Raw genomic sequence first — 25090 nt, forward strand, 5'->3', positions numbered from 1 at the left:
TGTTGAGAGAATATGCTTAGCTTTCAGGCCTCCCTTCTGCTTCCCCTGTGATAGAAGTGCAGAAGGGAGCACTGCGCACTGTCCGGTAATTTTGAGGCTTTTGCAGGGTGTTTGAGTTCTTTCTGTTGAGGTTCTGCATAAATGTTAAGCGAAAATGTCCCTTAGAAGCAATTCTTCTGTCCTGAAAATGTTTCTTTTTCTGAAGAAGCAACCAGTGATGCTACAGGTAAGACTATGAAATTTAAGGAAGGTGTGTTTGAGAGACAGATGTATTTTGCTCTTATTCAGTCATGGAATCATTATTTTTTATCATTGGAATGTTGCCTGGATGGTAATACCTGTCGGTTTGGAGCAGCAAAGCACCACTGCCTGCTCTCGTTCCCTTCCTGTTGCTTCCAGGCACAGTGTGAGCTGGTGGCAGCAATTAATGGATAGAGGAGGTACCCCAGTGAGTTTTCAGAGTGGATGTGTTGGGTGTCAAGGGGTTGTTCTCAGTGAAAACGTGTTACCTTGGTGGCGTTTGACTGTGTGACAGGTGGCTCATGCTGATGAAGGAGCAGTATTCCGTGGGGACTACTGCTCCTGGATACTGAGGCTCTTGGTGTGTTGTTCCTGCATTGCATGCCTGCCTGAAAGGGAAAGCAAGAGCTTGATTTTAGCATTCAAGTGGAAAATGAGGCCAGAAGAACAACTCTTCTTCGAGGCACGTGAAGAGTGCTCGGGAGCTGTGGCTGCCCTGTGCGTTTTCAGTCTTTGTGGAGGATTGTTGTTCTGGGTTGTGATGGGTTCAGAAATGAGAGAGTCCCCTGCATTGTTTGGACTAATTGGAGACTTTTTGCACAGATGTCCGAGTACCTGGGTCTTGGGCTTGTGCTTCCGAGGGTAGTGGATCCTGCTCTGATGTGGCAGAGCCACGATTGCCTTGCTCTGTTATTTGCTAGGTTCTTGAGTGGACTGGAGGTGGAAGAGAGTGGTTTACTTCCAGAAGAGAAGCGTAGGGGAGGTGAAGTTGCAGTCTGTCTGTCTTGCATAGACTGGATGAATGGAAGAATGTTGTTCCCCAGCTGGAGGCGTGGGAAGCATAAGGGAATGGGAATGAGAGCTCTTGCCATAGGACGTTTTCATGCTTCATGGTAAGTATGGTATAGTCACGTGGAAAATCTTTTGGTAAATGTGGTAAATGAAAGAAGACACAATGATGGTGGCAGAAGAGAAAGAGGGGGAAGGATATGGAAGGCCAAACCATGAAAGAAAAAGGAAGAGAAAGAGCAGAAAGAGAAAAGGGAAAAGAAAGAGAGGACTAAAGCAAAAAAACCCAAACAACAACAAAAAAACAAACAAAAAAAAACGAAGGAGAAAGGAAGTAGGAAAAGAAGGCATGTATGCAGAGAAAAAGCAAGCAAGTAAGAAATAAAGGAAAGGAAAAAAATAAAATAAAGGAAAGAAAAGAACAAATGAATGAATGATAGAGGAGATTACCAGCATGCACCAACGTTATCTCTCCATGCTGAATGGATTTGAGGACCTCGGCATCCTTGGTACTCAGTGACACTTTGCAAGGCTTGATAAGAAGTGCTGAGTAAGACGAATGAGGGCATATCTCTTCTCCACGGCGAGTGAGGTAGTCACATAGAAAATATGTTGGTAAAGGAGACAAGGAAGAGGCAAAGAAGGAAGAAGAGAAGGAAAGAGCAGGACAGGGAAGAGAGAAGAAGGCAGGAAGGTAGCGGGGAAGGAAATACGAGATTATCAGAATGCACTGACATTGCCTCTAGACTCCGAAGAAAGCTGGTCCTTAACAGCCTCCGCCTCGGTTAGAGTACCGCTATCCGGAATTGATGTCCCGTAATTAACTCTGATGGTCCGCCTTTGACGGTCTCCGCCGCGGGGGCGGAGGCAACTGATGAGATGCGAGGGTGGGTAAAAGAAGGCAGGAGGGAAACGGACAGGAAAGGGGTGTAAAGAACACGGCATAGCAGGGACACAACGAAAAGAAGGACACGAAGAAAAGGAAGGTAGAGGAGAATGAAGATAGAAAAGGAAGAAGGAAGTCAGGGAAGCTAAATAATAATAATAATAAAAAACCACAACAAAAAACAACGAAGAAAAATATTTAAAGGAAAGCGACAGAAACTAAATCATCGAAAACCAAAGGTGGGAGAGTGTGCGGCGGCGGAGCAACACACGGTGTCGCTGCAGGCTCAGAAACGGCGGCCGAGCGTCTCGGCGGCTCCGCCCCGGTGCGGCGAAGAGCCCGGCTGTGAGCGCGGGGGGGCGGCGCGGGGCGGGCAGGAGAGCCGGTGCGTCCGGGCGGCGGCGGGGAGCCGTGCGGGGCCCGGGCGGGTGGCGGCGGCGGCGGCGGTGGCAGCGATGTGCGTGTGTTGGGGGCCCGTGGTGCGTGTGCTGGTGCTGCAGGCGGCCTGGGCGCTGGTTGGCGGGCAGGTGCGGTACTCGGTGCCGGAGGAAGCCAAGGCCGGGACGGTGGTGGGGCGTCTGGCGCAGGACCTGGGCCTGGAGGCGGGCGAGGCGGAGGCGCGGCGGCTGCGGCTGGTGTCGCAGGGCCGGCGGGCGAGCGTGGAGGTGAGCGGGGCGAGCGGGGCGCTGGTGGTGAGCTCGCGGCTGGACCGGGAGGAGCTGTGCGGGAAGCGCGCGCCGTGCGCCCTGCGCCTGGAGGTGCTGGTGGAGCGGCCGCTGCGCGTGTTCCACGTGGAGCTGGAGGTCACCGACATCAACGACAACGCCCCGCTCTTCCCCGCCGCCCGGAAAAACCTCAGTTTATCGGAAAACATTCCTCCGGGATCTCGGTTCCCTCTGGAGGGTGCGTCGGATGCAGATATCGGCGTCAACGCGCATCTCTCCTATGCAGTCAGCCCTACCGAGTACTTTACTTTAGATGTTAAATCCTCTGATGATAATAGGAAATCTCTGTTCCTGGTGCTCGCGAAATCTCTAGACCGTGAGACGCTGCCTGTGCACCGGTTGGTGCTGACGGCGAGTGACGGGGGCCGACTGTCTCTGACGGGCACAATGGAGCTGGTGATCTCGGTGCTGGACGTGAACGACAACGCGCCCCAGTTCAACCAGTCCGTCTATAAAGTGCAGCTGCTGGAGAGCGCTGTAGAGGGGACTCTGGTGGCGCGACTGAATGCCACGGATCCGGATGAGGGCCTCAATAAAGAGTTCTCTTACAGCATCGTCAGTTCAGTTCCTGTTGGTAACACCGATCTATTCAGAATTGATCCGAAGACCGGCGAGATCAGACTGACAGGTGCCCTTGACTTTGAAGATGTTCATTTACATGAGTTGCAAATCGAAGCGAGAGACAAGGGGTGGGCACCGCTGTCGGGTCACTGCAGCGTGGAGCTGGAGGTGCTGGACGTGAACGACAACGCTCCGGAGGTGTGGGTGACGTCGCTGTCGGTGCCGGTGCCGGAGGACGCGTCGGTGGGGACGGTGGTGGCGCTGCTGAGTGTGTCGGACCGGGACTCGGGGCCGAACGGTCGTGTGCGCTGCGCGGTGTGGCCGGCGGCGCCGTTCGGGCTGGAGTCGACGTTCGCGGGATTGTACTCGCTGGTGCTGCGGGAGGCGCTGGACCGCGAGCGGGTGTCAGAGTACGAGGTGGAGGTGCGGGCGGAGGACGGCGGGTCGCCGTCGCTGCGCGGGCGTCGCGGGCTGCGGGTGCCGGTGTCGGACGTGAACGACAACGCGCCGGCGTTCGCGCAGGCGGTGTACACGGTGCTGGCGCGGGAGAACAACGCGGCGGGCGCGGAGCTGGCGCGTCTGTGGGCGCGGGACCCGGACGAGGCGGCCAACGGGCGCGTGCGGTACTCGGTGTGGGAGGGCGGCGTGGGCGGTGTCGCGTCGGCGGGCGGGGGGTGGCGCCCGGCGTCGAGCTACGTGTCAGTGGACGCGGAGAGCGGGCGTCTGTGGGCGCTGCAGCCGTTGGACTACGAGGAGGTGCAGGTGCTGCAGTTCGAGGTGCGGGCGGTGGACGCGGGGGAGCCGCCGCTGTGCGGCAACGCCACGGTGCAGCTGTTCGTGGTGGACGAGAACGACAACGCGCCGGCGCTGCTGCCGGCTGGAAGCGGCGGGCCGGGGCCCGGGACGGCTGGCGAAACGGGGGCGCTGTGGGCGTGGGCGGCGTGGGCGGCGCCGGCGGGGCAGGTGGTGGCGAAGATCCGCGCGGTGGACGCGGACTCGGGCTACAACGCGTGGCTGCGCTACGAGCTGTGGGAGCCGCGGGGGAAGGGCCCGTTCCGCGTGGGGCTGTACAGCGGCGAGGTGAGCACGGCGCGGGCGCTGGAGGAGGCGGACGGCCCGCGGCACAGGCTGGTGATCGTGGTGCGGGACCACGGGGAGCCGGCGCGCTCGGCCACGGCCACGCTGAGCGTGTCGCTGGTGGAGGGCGCCGAGGCGGCGCTGGCGGCCGCGGGCTCGTCGTCGTCATTTGGGGCGGGGCTGCGTCCGGCGGAGGGCGGCGCGGCCGCGACAGGAGCGGCGGCGACGACGAACGTGTGGCTGGTGGCGGCCATCTGCGCGGTGTCGAGCCTGTTCCTGCTGGCGGTGGTGCTGTACGGGGCGTCGCGGTGGGCGCCGCGGGCGGGCGTGCTGTCGGGGCCCGGGCCGGCGACGCTGGTGTGCGCCAGCGAAGTGGGGAGCTGGTCGTACTCGCAGCGCCAGAGCCGGAGCCTGTGCGTGGCGGACGGCGCGGGCAAGAGCGACCTGATGGTTTTCAGCCCCAACTTCCCGCCGCCGCCCGGCCCCGCGGCGAAGGAGACGCAGCCGGAGCCGCCCGCTCTCCTGGACACGGTCAGTGTCCCCCATTGTCTTGCTTCTCACCCCTTCCCCAACTCCCTATTCTCCTTCTTGCCTTTCTACCCCCCTTCGCTCTTCTCCCTCTTCTGGTCCTTCTCCCACACTCCCTGAGCTGCCAGTGGTGGGAACCGAGCTGAGTCCCCGGGCCCACACGTGTCAGGTGGTTAAGGATGTAAAAGGGACCTTTTCAACTTCCTTGGCGTCCTTGCCGGAGCCCCTTGGCTCATGCTTCTTGTGGAAAGCTAAGGAAGGTATTACCGTGTCGTGCAGCAGTTAGGGTTGACAGGTGAGTTTTGCTGTTGTACGTGTGAGTTGTTCTCCCATCGAATGAAATCACTGCGGATTGTGATGAGAGGTACCACAACGTGGGCTTTTGAGATGGTCTTGCTTCATGATGTGTAGTATTTCCACCCTACCTTGCTTAGAGGAAGACACACAGGTTCTGAAGCTGACAGGACCGCAAGGACTATTTACTGCTTATTACCTTTGCTGAGTTCTGACCGTGGTGGGGTTATCAGCTGTGGTTTCTTTGTCCTCCTTTCATTCTTCTCTGTAAGAGAGAGTAGGGCCAATTGGGAGTTCTCAAAGATTTTATCTCCCCATGGTGTAAGTTCTTCTTTTTGTTTGGCTCCAACACCATCATTAGAAAGTACCGAGGACATTGGGGAGTTTTCCAGTTTTTTTTTTCCAATTATTTTGTAACCATAGTTAGTAGTATAAAGTGGTTAGAGACAGGAGTGTGACCCAATGCAAGTGTAAGAAACAGGATTTTTCTTTTTCTTCTTCCACTCTCCTGCCTGTGTTTTGAACTTGAGTTTCTGGCTGGACAGGTGGCTTGATGAACACTAACTTGTTTTGATACTCTTTCAATATTTGCATTAGCAGCAACACCATTACCAGTTCTCTGGAAATGGTCCTTTCAACAACAACAACATAATATCTCATGGAAATTCTGCAGTACAGTAGATACTATCCGCAAGATTGATATCTTTGTCAACATATGGGTTGGTCTCTCACTGAATGAAATCACTGCCCATTGCCATTAGATTTTTCCAAAAATGACTTGTACAAAGAGTGTTGCTTTCAGGTCTGTAACATTTTCCTTTGAAGTTGCTGAAGCATTGTCACACCTTAAGTGTCAGCTGTAGAGAGTCTGCTGGACACCATGTGTATGATACCATTTGCCTTGACGTCCTTGCTGGAGCTCCTCAGTATGTTCTTATTGAGGAGAACTAAAGAAAGGTGTTGTTGCATCCAGCAGCAGTTATGGACAATCCCTGGTCAACATCTGGTTGATGGCAAGTTGAACATGAGCCAACAGTGTGCCCTGGCAGCCAAGAGGCCAACCGTGTCCTGGGTTACCAAGTTGGTGAAGGGTTTGGAGAGGAAGCTGTATGAGGGGTCACTAAAGTCACTTGGTTTGTTCAGGCTGGAGGAGACTGAGAGGAGAGACCTCATGGTGGCTACAGCTTCCTCACAATGGAAGGAGACAGGCACTGAACTCTTCTCTTTAGTGACCAATGACAGAACCTGAGAGAAGGGCAGGAAGATGTGCCAGGGGAGGTTTAGGTAGGACACTAGGAAAAGGTTCTTCACTCAAGGGGTGCTGGAGCACTGGAACAGGCTCCCCAGGGAGGTGTCATGGCCCCAAGCCTGACAGTGTTCAAGAAGAGACTGCACAATACCCTCAGACACACGGTGTGAACTGTGGGCTTGTCATATGCAGGGACAGAAGTTGGACTTGATGATCCTTGTGGGTCCCTTACAATTCAGGACATTCTATGCTTCTATATCTGTACGTTTTTTATGGTGCTCTCATTGCTGGGAAGGGTCTGCGAAGTTGGATTGAGCCTTGAAGTTGGAAAGGAAACTGTGGCATGGCACAGAGATGAATGTGGCATGGACATCACCTGCAGTGATGGGTGACGTTGAACAGTGGGAAGACTTGACTGTGGGAACTGGAAATCTTTGGGTAGATGATGGGCCATATTGTAAGAAGAAGAATGGGAGCAGATGTGCTTGTCTTGAGAACACATGTCCCAGAGTGAGCAATGGAGGATGCCTAGGGGAAAGCATGGGGCAGGTTGGCTATGGAATGTTCTTGCCGAGGAACCTTTATCAGACTCACAAGGATCTGGAGTTGGAGTCCTGAATCTTGAGACAGTGTGTGGTATTGAAGTGCCCACAGTATTTTTTGAGCTTATGATTGTCTCCCACCAGAGACAGTGCCTTGTGCAGAGAGAGGTGTTGAGAGCTGGAGCATGTTCTTGTGGTGGAGCAATGTTTGTGTATTTTGGTAGTGATGGCTCCACATGGCACTGAGTAGGGCCTGGGCATGTGGCACTTGGAGGATGACCTTGAGCAGGGAGGAGTGTTGCCTGATGGAAATGGAGATGCTGGGTAGAACGTGGTTTGTGTCATTGGGGGAGAAGTAGAGAACATCTGTTTAGCTGATCTCATTTCTCACAGCATGAAAGACAGGATGGTAGTAGAAAATCTCAAGCAGTGTCCCTGTGCACAGTGCTACTTGCCTGGGATCCTCTGAGGACCTCCAGAAATTCCGCATATCCTCACACCCCAGTCCAGCCTGGCCTTGAATGTCTCCAGGGATGGGAGATGGCAACCTGGGCCAGTGTTTCACCACCCTCATAGTAAGAAATGTCTTCCTTAAAGATAGTCTAAATCTCCCCTCCTTTTAATTAAAAGCCATCACTCCTTGTCCAATCACTACAGACCCTATTGAAAAATCTGTCCCCGTCTTTCTTATAAGCACCCTTTAGGTGTTGAAAGGCAGGAATAAAGTCTCCCCAGAGCCTTCACTTCTGCAGGGTCAACAACCTCAGCTCTCTCAGCCTTTCCTCACAGGAGAGGTCTTCCATCCCTCTGATAATTTTTGTGGCCTTCTCTGGACGTGCTCCAACAGGTCCATGTCTTTCCTGGGCTGAGGACTCCAGAGCTGGACACAGTACTCCAGGTGGGGTTTCACCAAAGTGGAGTAGAGGGGCAGAATCACCTCTCTCGAACTGCTGACCACACTTCTTCTGATGCAGCCCAGGATATACTGGGCTTTCAGGACTGTGAGTGCGCATAGTCAGCTTGTGTCCAGGACCTCCAAGTCCTTCTCCACAGGGCTGCTCTCCATCCTTTCATCCCCCAGCCTGTATTGATACCAGGGGTTGCCCTGACCCAGGTGCAGGCCTTTGCATGTAGCCCTTTTGAACCGCAGGAATTTTGCATTAGCTCACTTCTTGAGCTTGTCCAGGTCTTTCTGAATCACATTCTGTCCCTCAGATGTGGGACATACGGATCCCTGAGGGTCACCATTCCTCACTGATCTCCACCTGGAGATTGAGCCGTTGACCTCTACCCTCTGGATGCGATGATCCAGCCAGTTCCTCATCCACCCATCCAGCAAATCTGTATCTTCTCAATGCAGAGAGAAGGATGTTGTGGGGGACAAGGATGTTGTGGGAGACATCAAAGGCCTTACAGAAGTCCAGACTGATGACAGCTCTTCCCTTGTCCACTGATGTAGTCACTCTATCATAGAAATCCACTAGTTTGGCCAGGCAAGACTTGACCTTTTGAAGCCCTGCTGCTGCCTCGAATCACCTCCCTGTCCTCCATGTGCCTCAGCACAGCTTCTAGGAGGATCTGTTGCACGGTCCTCCCAGGCACAGAGGTGAGGCTGAGAGGTTGGTAGTTTCCAGGATCCTCCTTTCTACCCTTTTTAAAAATGGGTGAAATGTTTTCCTTTTTCCAGTCACCATGGACTTCACCTGACTGACATGACTCTTGAAAAAGCATGGAGAGGGGTTTGGCACCTACATCAGCCAGGACATCAGGACAATGGGACTGTTCTTAGCGAAAATGCTGTAGTGTTACCTTTGTGGCTTTTACTTGGCTGTATGATCCGTGGCTCATGTTAAAGAAGGATAGGTGTTCCACGGGGATTAATGCCCATGGGTACGGCAGTTCTTGCCACGTTGTTCTGGCAGTGCGTGCCTGCCTGAAAGGAAAAGCAAGAGCTTGCCATTCAGTGTGCAGGTGGAAAATGAGGCAGGAAGAATATCTCTTTTTTGAGGTATATGAAGACCCAGAAATGTTCAGTTGGAGAAAGAACCCTAAAAACCCAAACAAACAAAACTGCAAAACAAATTGTCCTTCACAGTTCATATAATCCATTCCAGTACTGTGCTCATCAAAATTTTCGCTGTTATCTCACAGAATGAAAGTGGTGCCCTTGCCGTTTAGAGCTGTCCCAACATCACCTTTAGAAATAGTTAAGCTCCCCAGTGCATAACATTTCCCTCTGAGATAGCTGAAGCATTGCAAACCATGAAGGGTCTCCTGCAGAGAGTCTGGATGACATTGCCTCTATTATACCATCTGTGTTCTTTTCTGTAGTGTTCTTATCAATGAAAGGGTCTACAAAAGCTGCAGTGAGCCCTGAGATGGGAAAGGGAACTGTGGTACATCACAGAGACGAATATGACAATGGCACACTGATGTGAAGTGTTACCTTGAGCAGTGGGAAGGGTTATCTGTGTGAATTGGAAATCCTTGGGAAGATCATGAGCCATGTCATAAGACAAGAATGGGAGATGAATTGCTTGTCTTGAGAGTGCATGTCCCAGAGTGGGGAATGGAGGATGCCTAGAGGAAAGCATGAGGTAGGATGGGCATGGAGTGTTGGATGGTGTGTCCTGTTGTCACACATGGTTAATTTTCATATGTGCACATACACACCAAGCCCTGCAGAACAGCCCAGCTCTGGTACAAATTCTCCCACCCGAATGACCTTGTGATTGTGCTTGCACTTTGGCATTTGTTGTGGTCCTCTTGAAGAATAAAATCCACGTGGACTGGGATCACAGCTGTCACAGCTCTAATCACAGAATCTTATAGAACTTTAACATGCAGCTCTGTGGTGTTTCCACCTGTGATTGCTGAGAAGACACAAAGTATTTAGGGTGAAGTTCCTGAATCTGGGATGGGTCTGTCAGGCAGTGAATTCCTTTGCATCTGTCCATATGTTCTTTGGGCTGATCACAAGGGAAGGTGAAGATGTGGGTCACGTGCAGTGTGGGGTTTAGAGCTGGGACATGTTCTTGTGGTGGAGCAATGTCTGGATATTGTGTCAGTGATGGCTCTATGTGGCACTGAGTAGAGTCTGGGCATGTGTCACTTGGAGAATGATTTTGTTTGTGGAAGAGTGTTGCCTGAGGGAAGTGGAGATGCTGGGCAGAACACAGTCTGTGTCACTGCAGAAGCACTGGATAATGTCTGCTTAGCTGTGCAGATGCTGTTCCCATGGCACAGGAGAGGATGCCAGTAGAAAACCTTGGGAAGAGTTTCAGTGCACAGGGCTGCTCTCCTGGGATCTTCTTGAGACCTCCAGAAGTTTGGCATATCCTCCTTTCCTGATGTTCTGTGTTGTAATATTGCTTTTGAAAGTAATTGACATACATGCCTTAAATTTCTTGCTTTTGATGTGGAATGTTGTTGGCCAGACAGAAGTCACTACTCTGGTCTTAGTTTTGCTAGGGAGCGGAAGATGTGCTCTGCATATTCAAGATGTTGGCAAACCTGTGTTTTGGCACAGCTGAATACGTTCCTTTGGTTTTTGTTTTTTCTCTTAGCAAAAACACCCACTCATTTTTTTTGTCTTCTCTCACATTGGCAATGTGCTGGTTACAGTCAATGAGACGCAGATGCTGGGATTTTGGCAGCTGTCAGGCTGCATGTTTTTGGGTGTTAGTCTGTGTGGTGGAAGGTTCTTCCACTTTCCGGAGCTGAGCCTGATGTTGACAAAGTGTCACCAGCTTCCCTTTTGATAGAAGAGCATGAGGGAGCACTACACGGTGTCCAGCATTTTGAAAGCTTTTGGAGAATGTAACTAACTTTTTTTCTGTCCAGTATCACCTGAAATTGTTGATATTAATAGTATTAAGGGAAAATGTCCTTTAAAACCAATTCTTCTATTCCTAAATAGTTTCTTTTTTATTCTGAAGAAGCAACCAGTGGTACTACAGGTAAGTTGCTCATTAGAGAGGATGTGTTTAAGAGACTGATGTCCTTTTGTTCCCGTGCTTTTGTGGTATCTTCATGCTGGATCAACAGAATATTGCCTTGATTGAAATGACTGTGGGTTTGAAGCAGCAAAGCACCATTGCCTGCTCACGTTCCTTTCCTGCTGAGACGGTGGCAGCAGCACGGATGGAGGAGGAACCTTAATGCATTTCTTGGAGTAGATGTGTAGGGCATCCAGTGTTCTCAGCGGAAGTGCTGTGGGGTTACCTTGGTGGCTTTTGTTTCACTGTGTGATGAGTGGATCATGCTAATGAGTGAGAGGCATTCTGAAGGGAGTGATGCCCCTGGGTACGGAAGTTCTTGGTGTGTTGTTCTGGCAGTGCATGCCTGAAAAGAAAAACAAGAGCTTGACTTTTCATTAGGCACGTAGGAGATGAGGCCACAAGAACAGCTCTTCATCGAGACAGAAGAAGAGTGTTTGAGAGCTGTGATTGGTCTGTGCTTTTTCAGCCTTCCTGGAGGGTTATTGCGCTGGACTGTGATGGATTTGAGTTCCTGAATGAGAGACTCCTCTGCATGGTTTGAACTCTTTGGCGCCTGATTCATTAGATGTCCAAGTACTTGGGGCTTGGGCTGGTGTTTCTGAGGGTGGTGGATTCTGTTCTCATGCAGCAGAGCTGTTTTTTTTGGCCATATGATTGCCGTGCTCTGTTATTTGCTGGCTCCTTAAGAAGACAGGAGCCTGAAGAGTGCAGCCTCTTTCCTTAAGGGAGGGGAATTTGCAGGTGCATGGACTGTAGCAAATCGGGAAGGTTGTTGTATAGAGGGATGGAAGGTGGTAGGGAAGAGGAATGCAAGTTCTTACCAAAAGGCATTTCCATGCTTTATGGCAAGTGTGGTGTAGGTGTTTTAAAAACAATTTGGTAAAGGAAAGAAGAGCTGAATACACAAGAATAAAAACTGAAGAGGAGGCAAAGAAAGGACTGAAAAGTAAAGAGAAGACATAAGGAAAGGTAACAAGGAAAGGGAAATAAAGTAAAACAAAACGAAACAAAAACCAACTACAAAGAATAGCAGAAGGAAATTAAGAGGGAAAGGAAAAAATAAAGGGCTCTATGCAAGTAACATGGAAGTAAGGAAGAAAGAAAGAAGACAAAGGAGGGAAATAAGAGACGAAAAAGGAGATGAGCAGCACTCACCGGCGCTCCATCTAGATGCAGCTGGTCCCTAAGAGCCCCCCTCTTGGTTAGCACACCGTTCTTCCCAGCTGATGTCCGGTAATTGTCCGGTAATCTCAGCTGATGTCCGGGCTGTTGTCGCCGAATCTCACGGTTTCCGCCTGCGGAGGCGACTGGGAGCTGCGAGGGGCGTAAAGAGAAGGATGGAAAGAGTAGGAAAATGGGAGAAAAGAATCGATCAAGGCAGAGCGAGAGAGAAGAGAAGAAGGATAAAAACCAGAAGAATAAAGAATAAAAACAAAACAAAACAAAACATAAGAAAGCAGAAAAAATATGGAAAAAGGGCAAAGGAGGACACGGGGAAAAGAGAAGAGAGTACAGAAGATGAAAAGCTCAGCCGAGAGAAAGGAACAAATACAGACGACTGACGAGGGAGAAAGATAAAGGAGGAAAACGAAATGAAGGCAGAAGGGCAAGAAGGAAAAGAGTGCTTACAAGCAAGTAAAAAGAAAAAACAAAGAAGCAGAAGAGCGATGAGAAAGAAAGGGAAAGCCGAGAGAGGAGCTGAGCAGCGCGGGACCAGAGGCACGGACGAGTGCGGCGGCGGAGCAGCACACGGTGTCGCTGCAGGCTCAGAAACGGCGGCCGAGCGTCTCGGCGGCTCCGCCCCGGTGCGGCGGAGAGCCCGGCTGTGAGCGCGGGGGGGCGGCGCGGGGCGGGCAGGAGAGCCGGTGCGTCCGGGCGGCGGCGGGGAGCCGTGCGGGACCCGGGCGGGTGGCGGCGGCGGCAGAAGCAGCGATGGGCGTGTGTTGGGGGCCCGTGGTGCGGGTGCTGGTGGTGCAGGCGGCCTGGGCGCTGGTCGGCGGGCAGGTGCGGTACTCGGTGCCGGAGGAAGCCAAGGCCGGGACGGTGGTGGGGCGTCTGGCGCAGGACCTGGGCCTGGAGGCGGGCGAGGCGGAGGCGCGGCGGCTGCGGCTGGTGTCGCAGGGCCGGCGGGCGAGCGTGGAGGTGAGCGGGGCGAGCGGGGCGCTGGTGGTGAGCTCGCGGCTGGACCGGGAGGAGCTGTGCGGGAAGAGCGCGCCGTGCGCCCTGCGCCTGGAGGTGCTGGTGGAGCGGCCGCTGCGCGTGTTCCACGTGGAGCTGGAGGTCACCGACATCAACGACAATGCCCCACTTTTCCCCGTAAAGGAAGAAACCTTTACCATAGCGGAATTGTCGGTGCCGGGATCTCGATTCCCTCTGGAGGGCGCGTCGGATGCAGATATTGGAGTTAATGCACAGCTCTCCTATACTCTCAGCTCCACTGAGCACTTCAGACTTGATCATCAGGTTAATAACGACCAGAGCGCATCTTTGGCTCTTGTTTTAACGAAACCGCTGGACCGCGAGACGCTGTCTTTGCATCGGTTGGTGCTGACGGCGAGTGACGGGGGCCGGCCGTCTCTGACGGGCACCATGGAGCTGGTGATCTCGGTGCTGGACGTGAACGACAACGCGCCCGAGTTCAACCAGTCGGTCTATAAGGTGAAAGTCTTAGAGGGTTCAGAGCTCGGTGTACTGTTAATGACGCTCAGTGCCACGGATCTAGACGACGGTATCAATAGTGATATTCTGTATTTATTTAGTAGGCGTGTACCTACTGAAGTAAAAGAAATGTTCACTATCGATGAAAAAAAAGGAGAAATCAGACTTCAAGGAAAATTAGACTACGAAGAAAAATATATTTATGACATCACGGTAGAAGCAACAGACAAAGGCTACCCTCCGCTGTCGGGCCACTGCAAGGTGTTAGTGGAGGTGCTGGACGTGAACGACAACGCTCCGGAGGTGTGGGTGACATCGCTGTCGGTGCCGGTGCCGGAGGACGCGTCGGTGGGGACGGTGGTGGCGCTGCTGAGCGTGTCGGACCGGGACTCGGGGGCGAACGGTCGTGTGCGCTGCGCGGTGTGGCCGGCGGCGCCGTTCGGTCTGGTGTCGACGTTCGCGGGGTCGTACTCGCTGGTGCTGCGGGAGGCGCTGGACCGGGAGCGGGTGTCGGAGTACGAGGTGGAGGTGCGGGCGGAGGACGGCGGGTCGCCGTCGCTGCGCGGGCGTCGCGGGCTGCGGGTGCCGGTGTCGGACGTGAACGACAACGCGCCGGCGTTCGCGCAGGCCGTGTACACGGTGCTGGCGCGAGAGAACAACGCGGCGGGCGCGGAGCTGGCACGTCTGTGGGCGCGGGACCCGGACGAGGCGGCCAACGGGCGCGTGCGGTACTCGGTGTGGGAGGGCGGCGTGGGCGAGGGCTCATCGGCGGGTGGGGGGTGGCGTCCGGCGTCGAGCTACGTGTCAGTGGACGCGGAGAGCGGGCGTCTGTGGGCGCTGCAGCCTTTGGACTACGAGGAGGTGCAGGTGCTGCAGTTCGAGGTGCGGGCGGTGGACGCGGGGGAGCCGCCGCTGTGCGGCAACGCCACGGTGCAGCTGTTCGTGGTGGACGAGAACGACAACGCGCCGGCGCTGCTGCCGGCTGGGAGCGGCGGGCCGGGGCCCGGGGCGTCGAGCGCGGCGGCGTCGGTGCCGGACTCGGGGGCGCTGTGGGCGTGGGCGGCGTGGGGGTCGCCGGCGGGGCAGGTGGTGGCGAAGATCCGCGCGGTGGACGCGGACTCGGGCTACAACGCGTGGCTGCGCTACGAGCTGTGGGAGCCGCGGGGGAAGGGCCCGTTCCGCGTGGGGCTGTACAGCGGCGAGGTGAGCACGGCGCGGGCGCTGGAGGAGGCGGACGGCCCGCGGCACAGGCTGGTGATCGTGGTGCGGGACCACGGGGAGCCGGCGCGCTCGGCCACGGCCACGCTGAGCGTGTCGCTGGTGGAGGGCGCCGAGGCGGCGCTGGCAGCCGCGGGCTCGTCGTCGTCATCCGGGGTGGGGTCGGGGCTGCGTGCGGGGGCGGGCGCGGAGGGCAGTGCGGCAGCGACAGGAGCGGCGGCGACGACGAACGTGTGGCTGGTGGTGGCCATCTGCGCGGTGTCGAGCCTGTTCCTGCTGGCGGTGGTGCTGTACGGGGCGTCGCGCTGGGCGCCGCGGGCGGGCATGCTGTCGGGGCCCGGGCCGGCGACGCTGGTGTGCGCCAGCGAAGTGGGGAGCTGGTCGTACTCGCAGCGCCAGAGCCGGAGCCTGTGCGTGGCGGACGGCGCGGGCAAGAGCGACCTGATGGTTTTCAGCCCCAACTTCCCGCCGCCGCCCGGCCCCGCGGCGAAGGAGACGCAGCCGGAGCCGCCTGCTCTCCTGGACACGGTCAGTGACCCTCCCTGCCTTGCCTCTCTCCCCTTCCTCGGCGCCCCTTCTTGCTTCTCCCTCCTCTTCCTTACTCATCTTTGTATTCCCGTTTGGACAGGAAGTGTGGCAGTTTCTGGCTTGTTTTGACCCTCTTTGAATATTTGCATCAGCAGCCATACTATTATAAATTCCTGGAATTTCTCTTTCCAGCTATTGAGAAAGCAACCCAACCAAATTCTTCTATGTAGTAGATATCATTTGCTATATTGGTATGCTAGTCGTAATTTGGATTATTCTCTCACATTATGAATTCAAAGTTCATTGCCAATAGAGCTATCCCAATATCACTTTTAGAAAGAGCTTTGCTCCCATGTCTGCAACATTTCCATCTGAGATAGCTTAAGTGTATCCCAACTACAAAGTGTCCGTTGCAGAGTGTCTGCCAGACACCTTGTATATGATTATGTCTGTATGGTTTTTATGGTGCTGTCATTGCTGGGAAAAGTCTGCAAAAGCTGGAGTGAGCCCTGAGGTGGGAAAGGAAACTGTGGCGTAGCATAGAGATGAATGTGGCAATGGCACTGAGTAGGGCCTGTCCATGTCCTATGTGAATGGTGACTTTAGGCTGTTGGAAGACTTGTTTAAGGTAACTGGAAATCCTTGGGATGACCATAGACCGTGTCCATGTCTTAAAATGACAAGAGTGGAAGATAAAATGCAGACTGCTGAATACTGTCTGATGATTGTTTTCACTCCTGTTATGGGAAAGGTACTTTGAGAGGCTATCTTCCCAATTTGCTGTCCTTGTGCAGTGGTGGGCATCTATAGCAACTTCCACAGCTCTTGATGTTATCATGATGGATTCGTGCTCCTCCTCAGGTGGGATTTTTTAAGGAGATATCCTGTGGTGTTTGTGACCTCTGTACAGCTGATTTCCCCTACCTGTGCACAGGTAGCCTCAGTAGAGATGGCATGCCCTTCTCTGATGCTTAAGACTTTCCCAATGTGGATTATGCTGCCAGCCTTCTCCGAACCACTCTTTGGTCATCTTTCTGCTCTTAGTCTTCCTAGGAAAGTATTCAGGGTGTTAGCATTGCATTTGGTTGTGTTTCAATACAGTGGGATGCGATCCTTTAATTTTCTTCTCTCTTACCAGAAATGGGCACATTTTCAGTTTTTCTTCTCTCATATTGGCAGTGTCTTGATAATACTGGATGAGATGCAGACTGCAGAATTTTAGCAGCTCTCAGGTGGCAGAATTTTGGTTGATTGGCTAGTGTGAGGAACAGTATTTCCACTGTACCAAGCTAAGGTTCGTGTTGAGAGAATGTCATTATCCTTTAGCTGTTCCACCTGCTTTCCCTGTGACAGAAGTGCGGAAGGGAGCATGGTGCACTGCAGAATGATTTCAAAGCCTTTGCAAAATGTGAGTCATTTTCTTTTGTTCAGCTTTCCAAGAACTCTCTGACAACCTTAAGGGAAAATGTCCCTTAAAACCAGTTCTCCCATCCTGACAGTGATTCTTTTCTGAAGAAGTAACCGATGATGCCACAGGTAAGTCACTCATAGCTAGAGCAGATGAGTTTGAGAGACAGATGTACATTTGTTCCTGTTTAGTCATGGTACCTTCATGTTGGATTGAAACGATGTTGCCTGGATGGTAATGCCTGTAGGTTTGGGCCAGTAAAACACCTCTGCCCACTCTCATTCTTTTTCTGCTACTTCTACACACAGAGTGAATGGGTGGCAGCAAGCACAAATGGAGGAGGGACCCTGATGGTCTGCATGTGTTAAGCATCCATGGAATGTTCTCAGTGAAAATGCCATGATGATGGCATTTTGTTCAACTGTAGTGATGCGTGGATCATGCTGATGAAGGAGAGCTATTCCTTCAAGACTAATGCCCCTGATTAATAAGGTTCTTGCTGTGTTGTTCTGGCACTGCATGCTTGCCTGAAGGGAAAACCAAGAGCTTGACATTCTGTGCGCAGATGAAAAATGATGCAGGGAGAACAGCTCTTCAAGTGGTGGTGGGTATCTATAGGAGGTTCCATGGCTGTTGATCTTGCCATGATGGTTCCTTCTTCCTCCTCAGGCAAGATTTTTAAAGGCACATGAGGAGGTGGATGTGATCTTTGTGCTCCTGACTTCCCCTACTTGTGCGCTTGCACAGTTGCCCTCAGTAGAGATGCTCTGTCCTATTACACAGGGCTCATTCCGATTTGCACACATACATAGCAAAGTTTGCAGAGCAGCCCAGCTCTGGTTTTCTGTGGTACAAATTTTCCAGCTGATATTGTGAGTGCACTTGTGCTTTGACATTTGGTGTGGGTTTTTTTAAAATTATAAAATCCATGCAGACTGGATTCAGAGCTGTCATAGCTCTAATCACAGAATCTTTAAGAAGAACTCTTAACGTGCAGCTCCATGGTGTTTCCATCTGAAACTGCTGAGAAGGCACAAAGTATTTAAGTTGAAGTTCAGGCATCTGGGAAGAGTCTTCCAGGCAGCAAATGCCTTTGCATGTGTTCCCTGTGCTAATCACAGGGTAAGGTGAGGATGTGCAAAGGCCAGGGTCATACTGAGAGTGGGGTTTAGAGCTGGGGCATATTCTTGTGGTGGAGCAAGGTCTGGGTATTGTGGCAATGATTCTCCAAGTGGCACTGAGTAGGGCTTGGGCTTGTGTCACTGAGATATTGACTGTGACTGGAGAAGGGTGTTGCTCAAGGGAAGTGGAGATGCTGGGTAAGAACGTGGTCTGTGTTATTGGGGAAACACTGGATAATGTTCATGTAGCTGCAGATCTCATTTCCCACGGCATGTCATAGAGGATGCCAGTAGAAAACATTGCCAAGAGGCCTGATGCAGAGCTGCTTCCTTGGAATCCTCTCAGGACCTCTAGAAGTTCTGGACATCCTTGTACTCTTTTGCCCTCCATGGTGTTCCCATGTGATGTGAAGACATCTGCCATAGGCTCCTTTAATAATTTGCTCCTGAATACTGTTCGTCAAACAGAAGGTTTTTGAAATCTGGATCACTTTGTCTGCCTTCTCTTAAGCCCTCTTCAGTCATCTCTCTTCTCATCTCTTTTGCTAGGCAGGAGAAGAATGCTTTCCTTATTGAAAACGTTGGCAAACCTTGCCTGTCAATACAGTGGAATGGCTTCTTTTAGTTTTCTTCTTTCAGCAAAATCTCTCATGCCTATGATTTTTCTTCTCCCACATTGGCCATGTGTTGTTAACAATGGATTAGATGCACATGTCAGAATTTTCACAGCTGTGTGCTTGCAGAGCTTTGGGTCAATTGCCATCAGTGTGGGGGATGGCTTTTCCACTCTCGAGCTGAGGTTGACTTTGAGAGAATGTCCTTGGTGTTCAGGTCTCCCTTCTGCTTCCCATGTGATAAGAAGTGCGTAAGGGAGCACTGTGCACTTTCCAATAATTTCGAGGCTTTTGGAGGACATGAGAATTCTTTTTTCTATTGAGGTTCCTCAGAAATGTTAAGGGAAAATGTTGCTTAAAAGCAATTCTCCTGTCCTGAAGCTGTTTTTTATTCTGAAGAAGCAACCAGTGATGCTACAGGTAAGTTGATGATACCTAAAGAAGGTATGTTTGAGAGACAGATATACTTTTGTTCCTGTTCAGTCGTGGTATCTTCATGTCGGATTAACAGAATGTAGCCTGGATTGTAATCCCTGTAGATTTGGAGCACAAAGCTCCACTGCCTGTTCTCATTCCTTTTCAGCTGCTTCCAGGCACAGCATGAGCTGGTGGCAGCAAACACAGATGGAGGAGGCACCTAATGTGTTTGTGGAGTGGATATGTTGTGTGTCAAGGAGATGTTCTCAATCAAAATGTCGTGGTGTTATGTTGTTGGTGTTTGGCTGTGTGACAGGTGGCTCATGCTGATGAAGGATAGGTATTCCATGGGGACTACTGCTCCTGGATACTCACGTTCTCTGTCTGTTGTTCCTGCATTGCATGCCTGCCTGAAAGGGAAAGTAAGAGCATGATTTCAGCATTCATGTGGAAAATGAGGCCAGAAGAATAGCTGTCCATCAAGACACATGAACAGTGCTCAGCAGCTGTGGTTGCCGTGTACATTCTCAGCCTTTGTGGAGGACAGTTGGGCTGGGCTGTGATAGGTTTGATTTCCCAAATGAATGATGCCCTTGCATTGTTTGGACTCATTGGAGCCTGTTTTCAGAGATGTTCAAGTACCTTGGGCCTCGTCTTGTGTTTCTGAGGGTGGTGGATTTTGTTCTAATGTAGCAGAGCTCTTCCTTGCCATATGGTTGCTTTGCTCTGTTATTTGCAGGGTCCTCAGGTGGATTGGGGGCAGAGGAGTGTGGTCTTCATCCAGAAGGGAAAGGAAGGGGACATGAAGTGGCAATCTGTTTGTCTTGTATAGACTGCAGAAAGGGAAATTTTTCCCCATCTGGAGGCATTGAAGGTGGAAGGAAGTGAAACAGGAGTTCTTATAAAGGGTATTTCCTTGCTTGGTGGTAAGTGTAGTGTAGTCATGTGGAAAATCTTTTTGTAAATGTGGAGTAGAAAAGAAGAGACAAGGATGGAAGCAGAAGAGAATGGGAGGCAAGGATATGGAAGGCCAGGAAAGAAAAAGGAAGAGAAAGAATGAGGAAAGAGATGAGGAAGAGAGGACCAAAGGCAAAGGAAGATGGAAAGAATGAGAAAGAAAGTGAGAAAGAAGGAATCTATGCAAGGAAATGTAAGTAAGGAAGAAAGGAGGAAGACTAAGTAAGGATGGATAGAAATAATAAACAAATAGACAAATGTGCAAACGAATGAATGATAGAGATCACCAGCAGGTACTGATATTGTCTCTCCATGCTGAATGGATTTGAGGACCTTGGCATCCTTGGTACTCAGGGACGCTGTGCGAGGTTTGATGAGAAGCAGTGAGGAAGAGGAATGAGGGCATGTCAGTTCTCCACGGTGGGAGTGATGTAGTCACATAGAAAATATGTTGGTAAAGGAGACAAGGAAGAGGCAAAGAAGGGAGAAGGGGAGGGGAGGTCAGGGAAAAGAAGAGAAGGAAGGAAAGAAGGATGAAGTGAGGCTCCTGAGGCGATTGGCGGGCTGTGAGTGGGGGTAAAGAAGGCACAAGGATGGAAACAGAATGAAAAGGCGACACAAGTACACGGCAGGACATGAAGGAAAAGGGTAAGGAAGAGAAAAAAAGAAGAAGAAAAGAAAAAACAGTTGGAAAGAGAAGAGAGAAACAAAGAAAGATAACTCAGGCAGGAAGTAAAAGTCCGCAAGTAAAAAGCAAGTAAGCATTGAAAGAGGAAAAAAGAGAAGAGAAGAGAAGAGAAGGGAAAATGTAAGAGAATGTAAGAAAATATTTTAAAAAAGGAAAGAAAAAAAGAAAAAATATTGTATGCAAGCGAAGAACGATCAAGAGAGGAAGAAAGCAATAAAGAGGAAAGCAAAAGAAATAAAAGAAAGGAGAAGGGAAAGAAGAGGCGAGAAAGGACATGAGCACCGCAGAGGCGATGATGGGAGCGTGTGCGGGGCGGCGGCGTAACACACGGTGTCGCTGCAGGCTCAGAAACGGCGGCCGAGCGGCTCGGCGGCTCCGCCTCGGTGGGGCGGAGAGCCCGGCTGTGAGCGCAGGGGGGGCGGCGCGGGGCGGGCAGGAGAGCCGGTGCGTTCGGGCGGCGGCGGGGAGCCGTGCGGGGCCCCGGCGGGTGGCAGCGTCTGCAGAAGCAGCGATGTGCGAGTGGTGGGGGCCCGTGGTGCGGGTGCTGATGCTGCAGGCGGCCTGGGCGCTGGTCGGCGGGCAGGTGCGGTACTCGGTGCCGGAGGAAGCCAAGGCCGGGACGGTGGTGGGGCGTCTGGCGCAGGACCTGGGCCTGGAGGCTGGCGAGGCGGAGGCGCGGCGGCTGCGGCTGGTGTCGCAGGGCCGGCGGGCGAGCGTGGAGGTGAGCGGGGCGAGCGGGGCGCTGGTGGTGAGCTCGCGGCTGGACCGGGAGGAGCTGTGCGGGAAGAGCGCGCCGTGCGCCCTGCGCCTGGAGGTGCTGGTGGAGCGGCCGCTGCGCGTGTTCCACGTGGAGCTGGAGGTCACCGACATCAACGACAACGCCCCGCTCTTCCCCGCAGCCCGGAAAAACCTCAGCATCACGGAATTAACCACGATGCCAGGGTCTCGGTTCCCTCTGGAGGGTGCGTCGGATGCAGATATTGGAGCCAACGCGCAGCTCTCCTATACACTCAGTCCCACTGAACATTTCTCTGTGGATTTGCAGAGAGCGGAGGAGGACAGCGAGTCCTTATTCCTGGTGCTCAGGAAACCTCTGGACCGCGAGACGCTGCCTGTGCACCGGCTGGTGCTGACGGCGAGTGACGGGGGCCGACCGGCCCTGACGGGCACAATGGAGCTGGAGATTTCTGTGCTGGACGTGAATGACAATGCACCGCAGTTCAACCAGTCGGTGTATAAAGTGCAGCTGCTGGAAAATACAGAACCCGGCTCATTAGTGATCAGAGTAAACGCCACGGATAGGGACGAGGGAACGAACAAGAATATCTCATATACTCTCCAGCACTTCTTCCCTCAGGAGGGAAGAGACATTTTCGGGATCGACAGAAACAGCGGGGAGATCCGTCTCAGGGGTGAACTGGACTTTGAGGATGTTGGTCTCTATCGGCTTCAAGTGGATGCGACAGATCAGGGAAATCCACCACTGTCGGGCCACTGCAAGGTGTTGGTGGAGGTGCTGGACGTGAACGACAACGCACCGGAGGTGTGGGTGACGTCGCTGTCGGTGCCAGTGCCGGAGGACGCGTCGGTGGGGACGGTGGTGGCGCTGCTGAGCGTGTCGGACCGGGACTCGGGGCCGAACGGCCGTGTGCGCTGCGCGGTGTGGCCGGCGGCGCCGTTCGGGCTGGAGTCGACGTTCGCGGGGTCGTACTCGCTGGTGCTGCGGGAGGCGCTGGACCGGGAGCGGGTGTCGGAGTACGAGGTGGAGGTGCGGGCGGAGGACGGCGGGTCGCCGTCGCTGCGCCGGCGTCGCGGGCTGCGGGTGCCGGTGTCGGACGTGAACGACAACGCGCCGGCGTTCGCGCAGGCCGTGTACACGGTACTGGTGCGGGAGAACAACGCGGCGGGCGCGGAGCTGGCACGTCTGTGGGCACGGGACCTGGACGAGGCGGCCAACGGGCGCGTGCGGTACTCGGTGTGGGAGGGCGGCGTGGGCGGGGGTGCGTCGGCGGGCGGGGGGTGGCGTCCGGCGTCGAGCTACGTGTCGGTAGACGCGGAGAGCGGGCGTCTGTGGGCGCTGCAGCCGTTGGACTACGAGGAGGTGCAGGTGCTGCAGTTCGAGGTGCGGGCGGTGGACGCGGGGGAGCCGCCGCTGTGCGGCAACGCCACGGTGCAGCTGTTCGTGGTGGACGAGAACGACAATGCGCCGGCGCTGCTGGCGTCTGGAAGCGGCGGGCCGGGGCCCGGGGTGTCGGGCGAGGCGGCGTCGGGGCCGAGTTCGGTCTCGGGGGCACTGTGGGCGTGGGCGGCGTGGGGGTCGCCGGCGGGGCAGGTGGTGGCGAAGATCCGCGCGGTGGACGCGGACTCGGGCTACAACGCGTGGCTGCGCTACGAGCTGTGGGAGCCGCGGGGGAAGGGCCCGTTCCGCGTGGGGCTGTACAGCGGCGAGGTGAGCACGGCGCGGGCGCTGGAGGAGGCGGATGGCCCGCAGCAGAGGCTGGTGATCGTGGTGCGGGACCACGGGGAGCCGGCGCGCTCGGCCACGGCCACGCTGAGCGTGTCGCTGGTGGAGGGCGCCGAGGTGGCGCTGGCGGCTGCGGGCTCGTCGTCGTCATCAGGGGCGGTGCTTCGTGCGGGGCTGCGTCCGGCGGAGGGCGGTGCGGCAGCGACAGGAGCGGCGGCGACGACGAACGTGTGGCTGGTGGTGGCCATCTGCGCGGTGTCGAGCCTGTTCCTGCTGGCGGTGGTGCTGTACGGGGCGTCGCGCTGGGCGCCGCGGGCGGACGTGCTGTCGGGGCCCGGGCCGGCGACGCTGGTGTGCGCCAGCGAAGTGGGGAGCTGGTCGTACTCACAGCGCCAGAGCCGGAGCCTGTGCGTGGCGGACGGCGCGGGCAAGAGCGACCTGATGGTTTTCAGCCCCAACTTCCCGCCGCCGCCCGGCCCCGCGGCGAAGGAGACGCAGCCGGAGCCGCCCGCTCTCCTGGACACGGTCAGTGGCCCTCCCTGCCTCGCCTCTCGCCCCTTCCCCGAAGTCCCTTCTTGCTTCTCCCCCTCTCGACCTTCTCTTTGCTCTGGCCCTTCTCTCTTGCTCCCTGGGGGCAGGCGGTAGTGGGAGCCGGGCTGAGCCCCCGGGTGTTGCCGCATCCAGCTGAAGTTAAGGGCAGCAGGTGATTTTTGTTGTTGTGGGTGTGAGTTATTCTGTCGTCAAATAAGGCCAGTGTGGCTCGCCTTGAGAGGTGCCATGCTATGGGCGTTCGAGATGCTCTTGCTCGCTCATGTGTAGCATTTTCACTGGAACTTGCTAAAGGAATGCAAGACACACAGGCTGTGCTGGTGACAGTCCTCCAGGCACTATTTAGTTTTATTAGTCTTAGTGACTAAGCATGCACGATGGACTTTTCTTGTTTTCTTTTTGCTGCTCTACAGTAGTAAGAAGCATAAACTGCTCAGGCAGACTATTGGAACCCAGAACAGGTGTTAGAAACTGGCATTTGCTTTTTTCTTTTTCGTTTTTCCCTCTCTCTTTCTCTCCCAGCTTGTGAGCTTTGTGTTCCTGGCTGGACTGGTGGTGTGATGGGCAGTGGCCTTTTTGACGCACTTTGAATATTTGCATCAGCAAATATTATAAATAATTATAGCTATTGTAACTATTATAACTATCAGAACTATTATAACTATTATAAATATTATAAATACTTGGAATTTCTCATATCAGTAACAAAAACAACCCACAAAAGTCACCTACACAATAGATAACATTTGCTACATTGGTGTGCTTGTTAGCATTTGGGTTGTTTTTTCACATCATGAATTCAAAGCTCATTTCCATTAGGGCTGTTCCAATATCACCTTTAGAAAAAGTAACGGTTCTAGGTCTTAAACATTTCATCTGAAATAGATGAAGAGTATCCCAAATACAAAATGTCTGCTGGGGAGTGTCTGGCAAACACCATGTATATGATAGTATCTGTATGGCTTTTATGGTGTTGTCATTTCTGGGAAGGGTCTGCAAAAGCTGAAGCAAGCCTGACGTGAGAAAGGAAACTGTGGCATGTCACAGAGTTGAATGTAGAAGTAGCACTGAGCGGGACCTGGCCGTGTCCTGTGTGAATGGTGACTTGGAGCAGTGGGTAGGCTTGTCTGCAGGAATTGGAAATCCTTAGGAAGACCATAGGCCATGTTATAAGATGACAAGAATGAGATATAAAATGCAGACGGCTGATTACTGTCTAATGGTCATTTTCACTCCTGTTTTGGGAAAGGTATTTTGAGAGGGTATCTTACCAATCTGCCACCCTTGTCCAGTGATGGGCACGTATAGCGGCTTCCACAGCTGTTGATGTTGCCTTGGTGGATTCTTGATCGTCCTCAGGTGGGAATTTTAAGGAGACATGTGGAGGTGTGTGCAACTTCTGTGCACTTTACTTGCCCTACTTGTGCACTTGCACAAGTACCTTCAGTAGAGATGGTGTGTCCTCCTCCAATGCTTAACATTTTCCTAATGTGGGGTATGCTGCCAGCCTGATCTGAAGCTCTCCTTGATCATCTTTCTTCGTTAGTGTTCAGAGGTGAGGGGGAAAAGTGTTCCC

The 25090-nt window shown here is 53.4% G+C and overlaps 3 protein-coding genes across 3 annotated transcripts; all 3 read left to right on the forward strand.

The window, feature by feature from the left end:
• Positions 1 to 154: 154 nt before the first annotated feature.
• Positions 155 to 12221, forward strand: LOC308045835 (protocadherin alpha-3-like; the record flags this gene model as incomplete). Its single annotated transcript, XM_080353344.1, has 3 exons — positions 155 to 226; positions 2200 to 4809; positions 12147 to 12221. 3 exons carry the CDS (start codon positions 155 to 157, stop codon positions 12219 to 12221), a joined length of 2757 nt encoding a protein of 918 aa, XP_080209470.1.
• A 603-nt stretch (positions 12222 to 12824) lies between these two features.
• Positions 12825 to 16483, forward strand: LOC308045836 (protocadherin alpha-2-like; the record flags this gene model as incomplete). The annotated part of the gene is made up of 3 exons (XM_080353345.1): positions 12825 to 15296; positions 16091 to 16157; positions 16476 to 16483. 3 exons carry the CDS (start codon positions 12825 to 12827, stop codon positions 16481 to 16483), a joined length of 2547 nt encoding a protein of 848 aa, XP_080209471.1.
• A 3713-nt stretch (positions 16484 to 20196) lies between these two features.
• On the forward strand, positions 20197 to 23610 carry LOC308045837 (protocadherin alpha-6-like; the record flags this gene model as incomplete). Its single annotated transcript, XM_080353346.1, has 1 exon — positions 20197 to 23610. Exon 1 carries the CDS (start codon positions 20776 to 20778, stop codon positions 23608 to 23610), a length of 2835 nt encoding a protein of 944 aa, XP_080209472.1. The 5' UTR covers positions 20197 to 20775.
• Positions 23611 to 25090: the final 1480 nt, after the last annotated feature.

This window comes from Nesoenas mayeri (genome assembly GCF_963082525.1).
Source record: "Nesoenas mayeri genome assembly, chromosome: 14".
In the NCBI taxonomy this organism is placed as follows: domain Eukaryota; kingdom Metazoa; phylum Chordata; class Aves; order Columbiformes; family Columbidae; genus Nesoenas; species Nesoenas mayeri.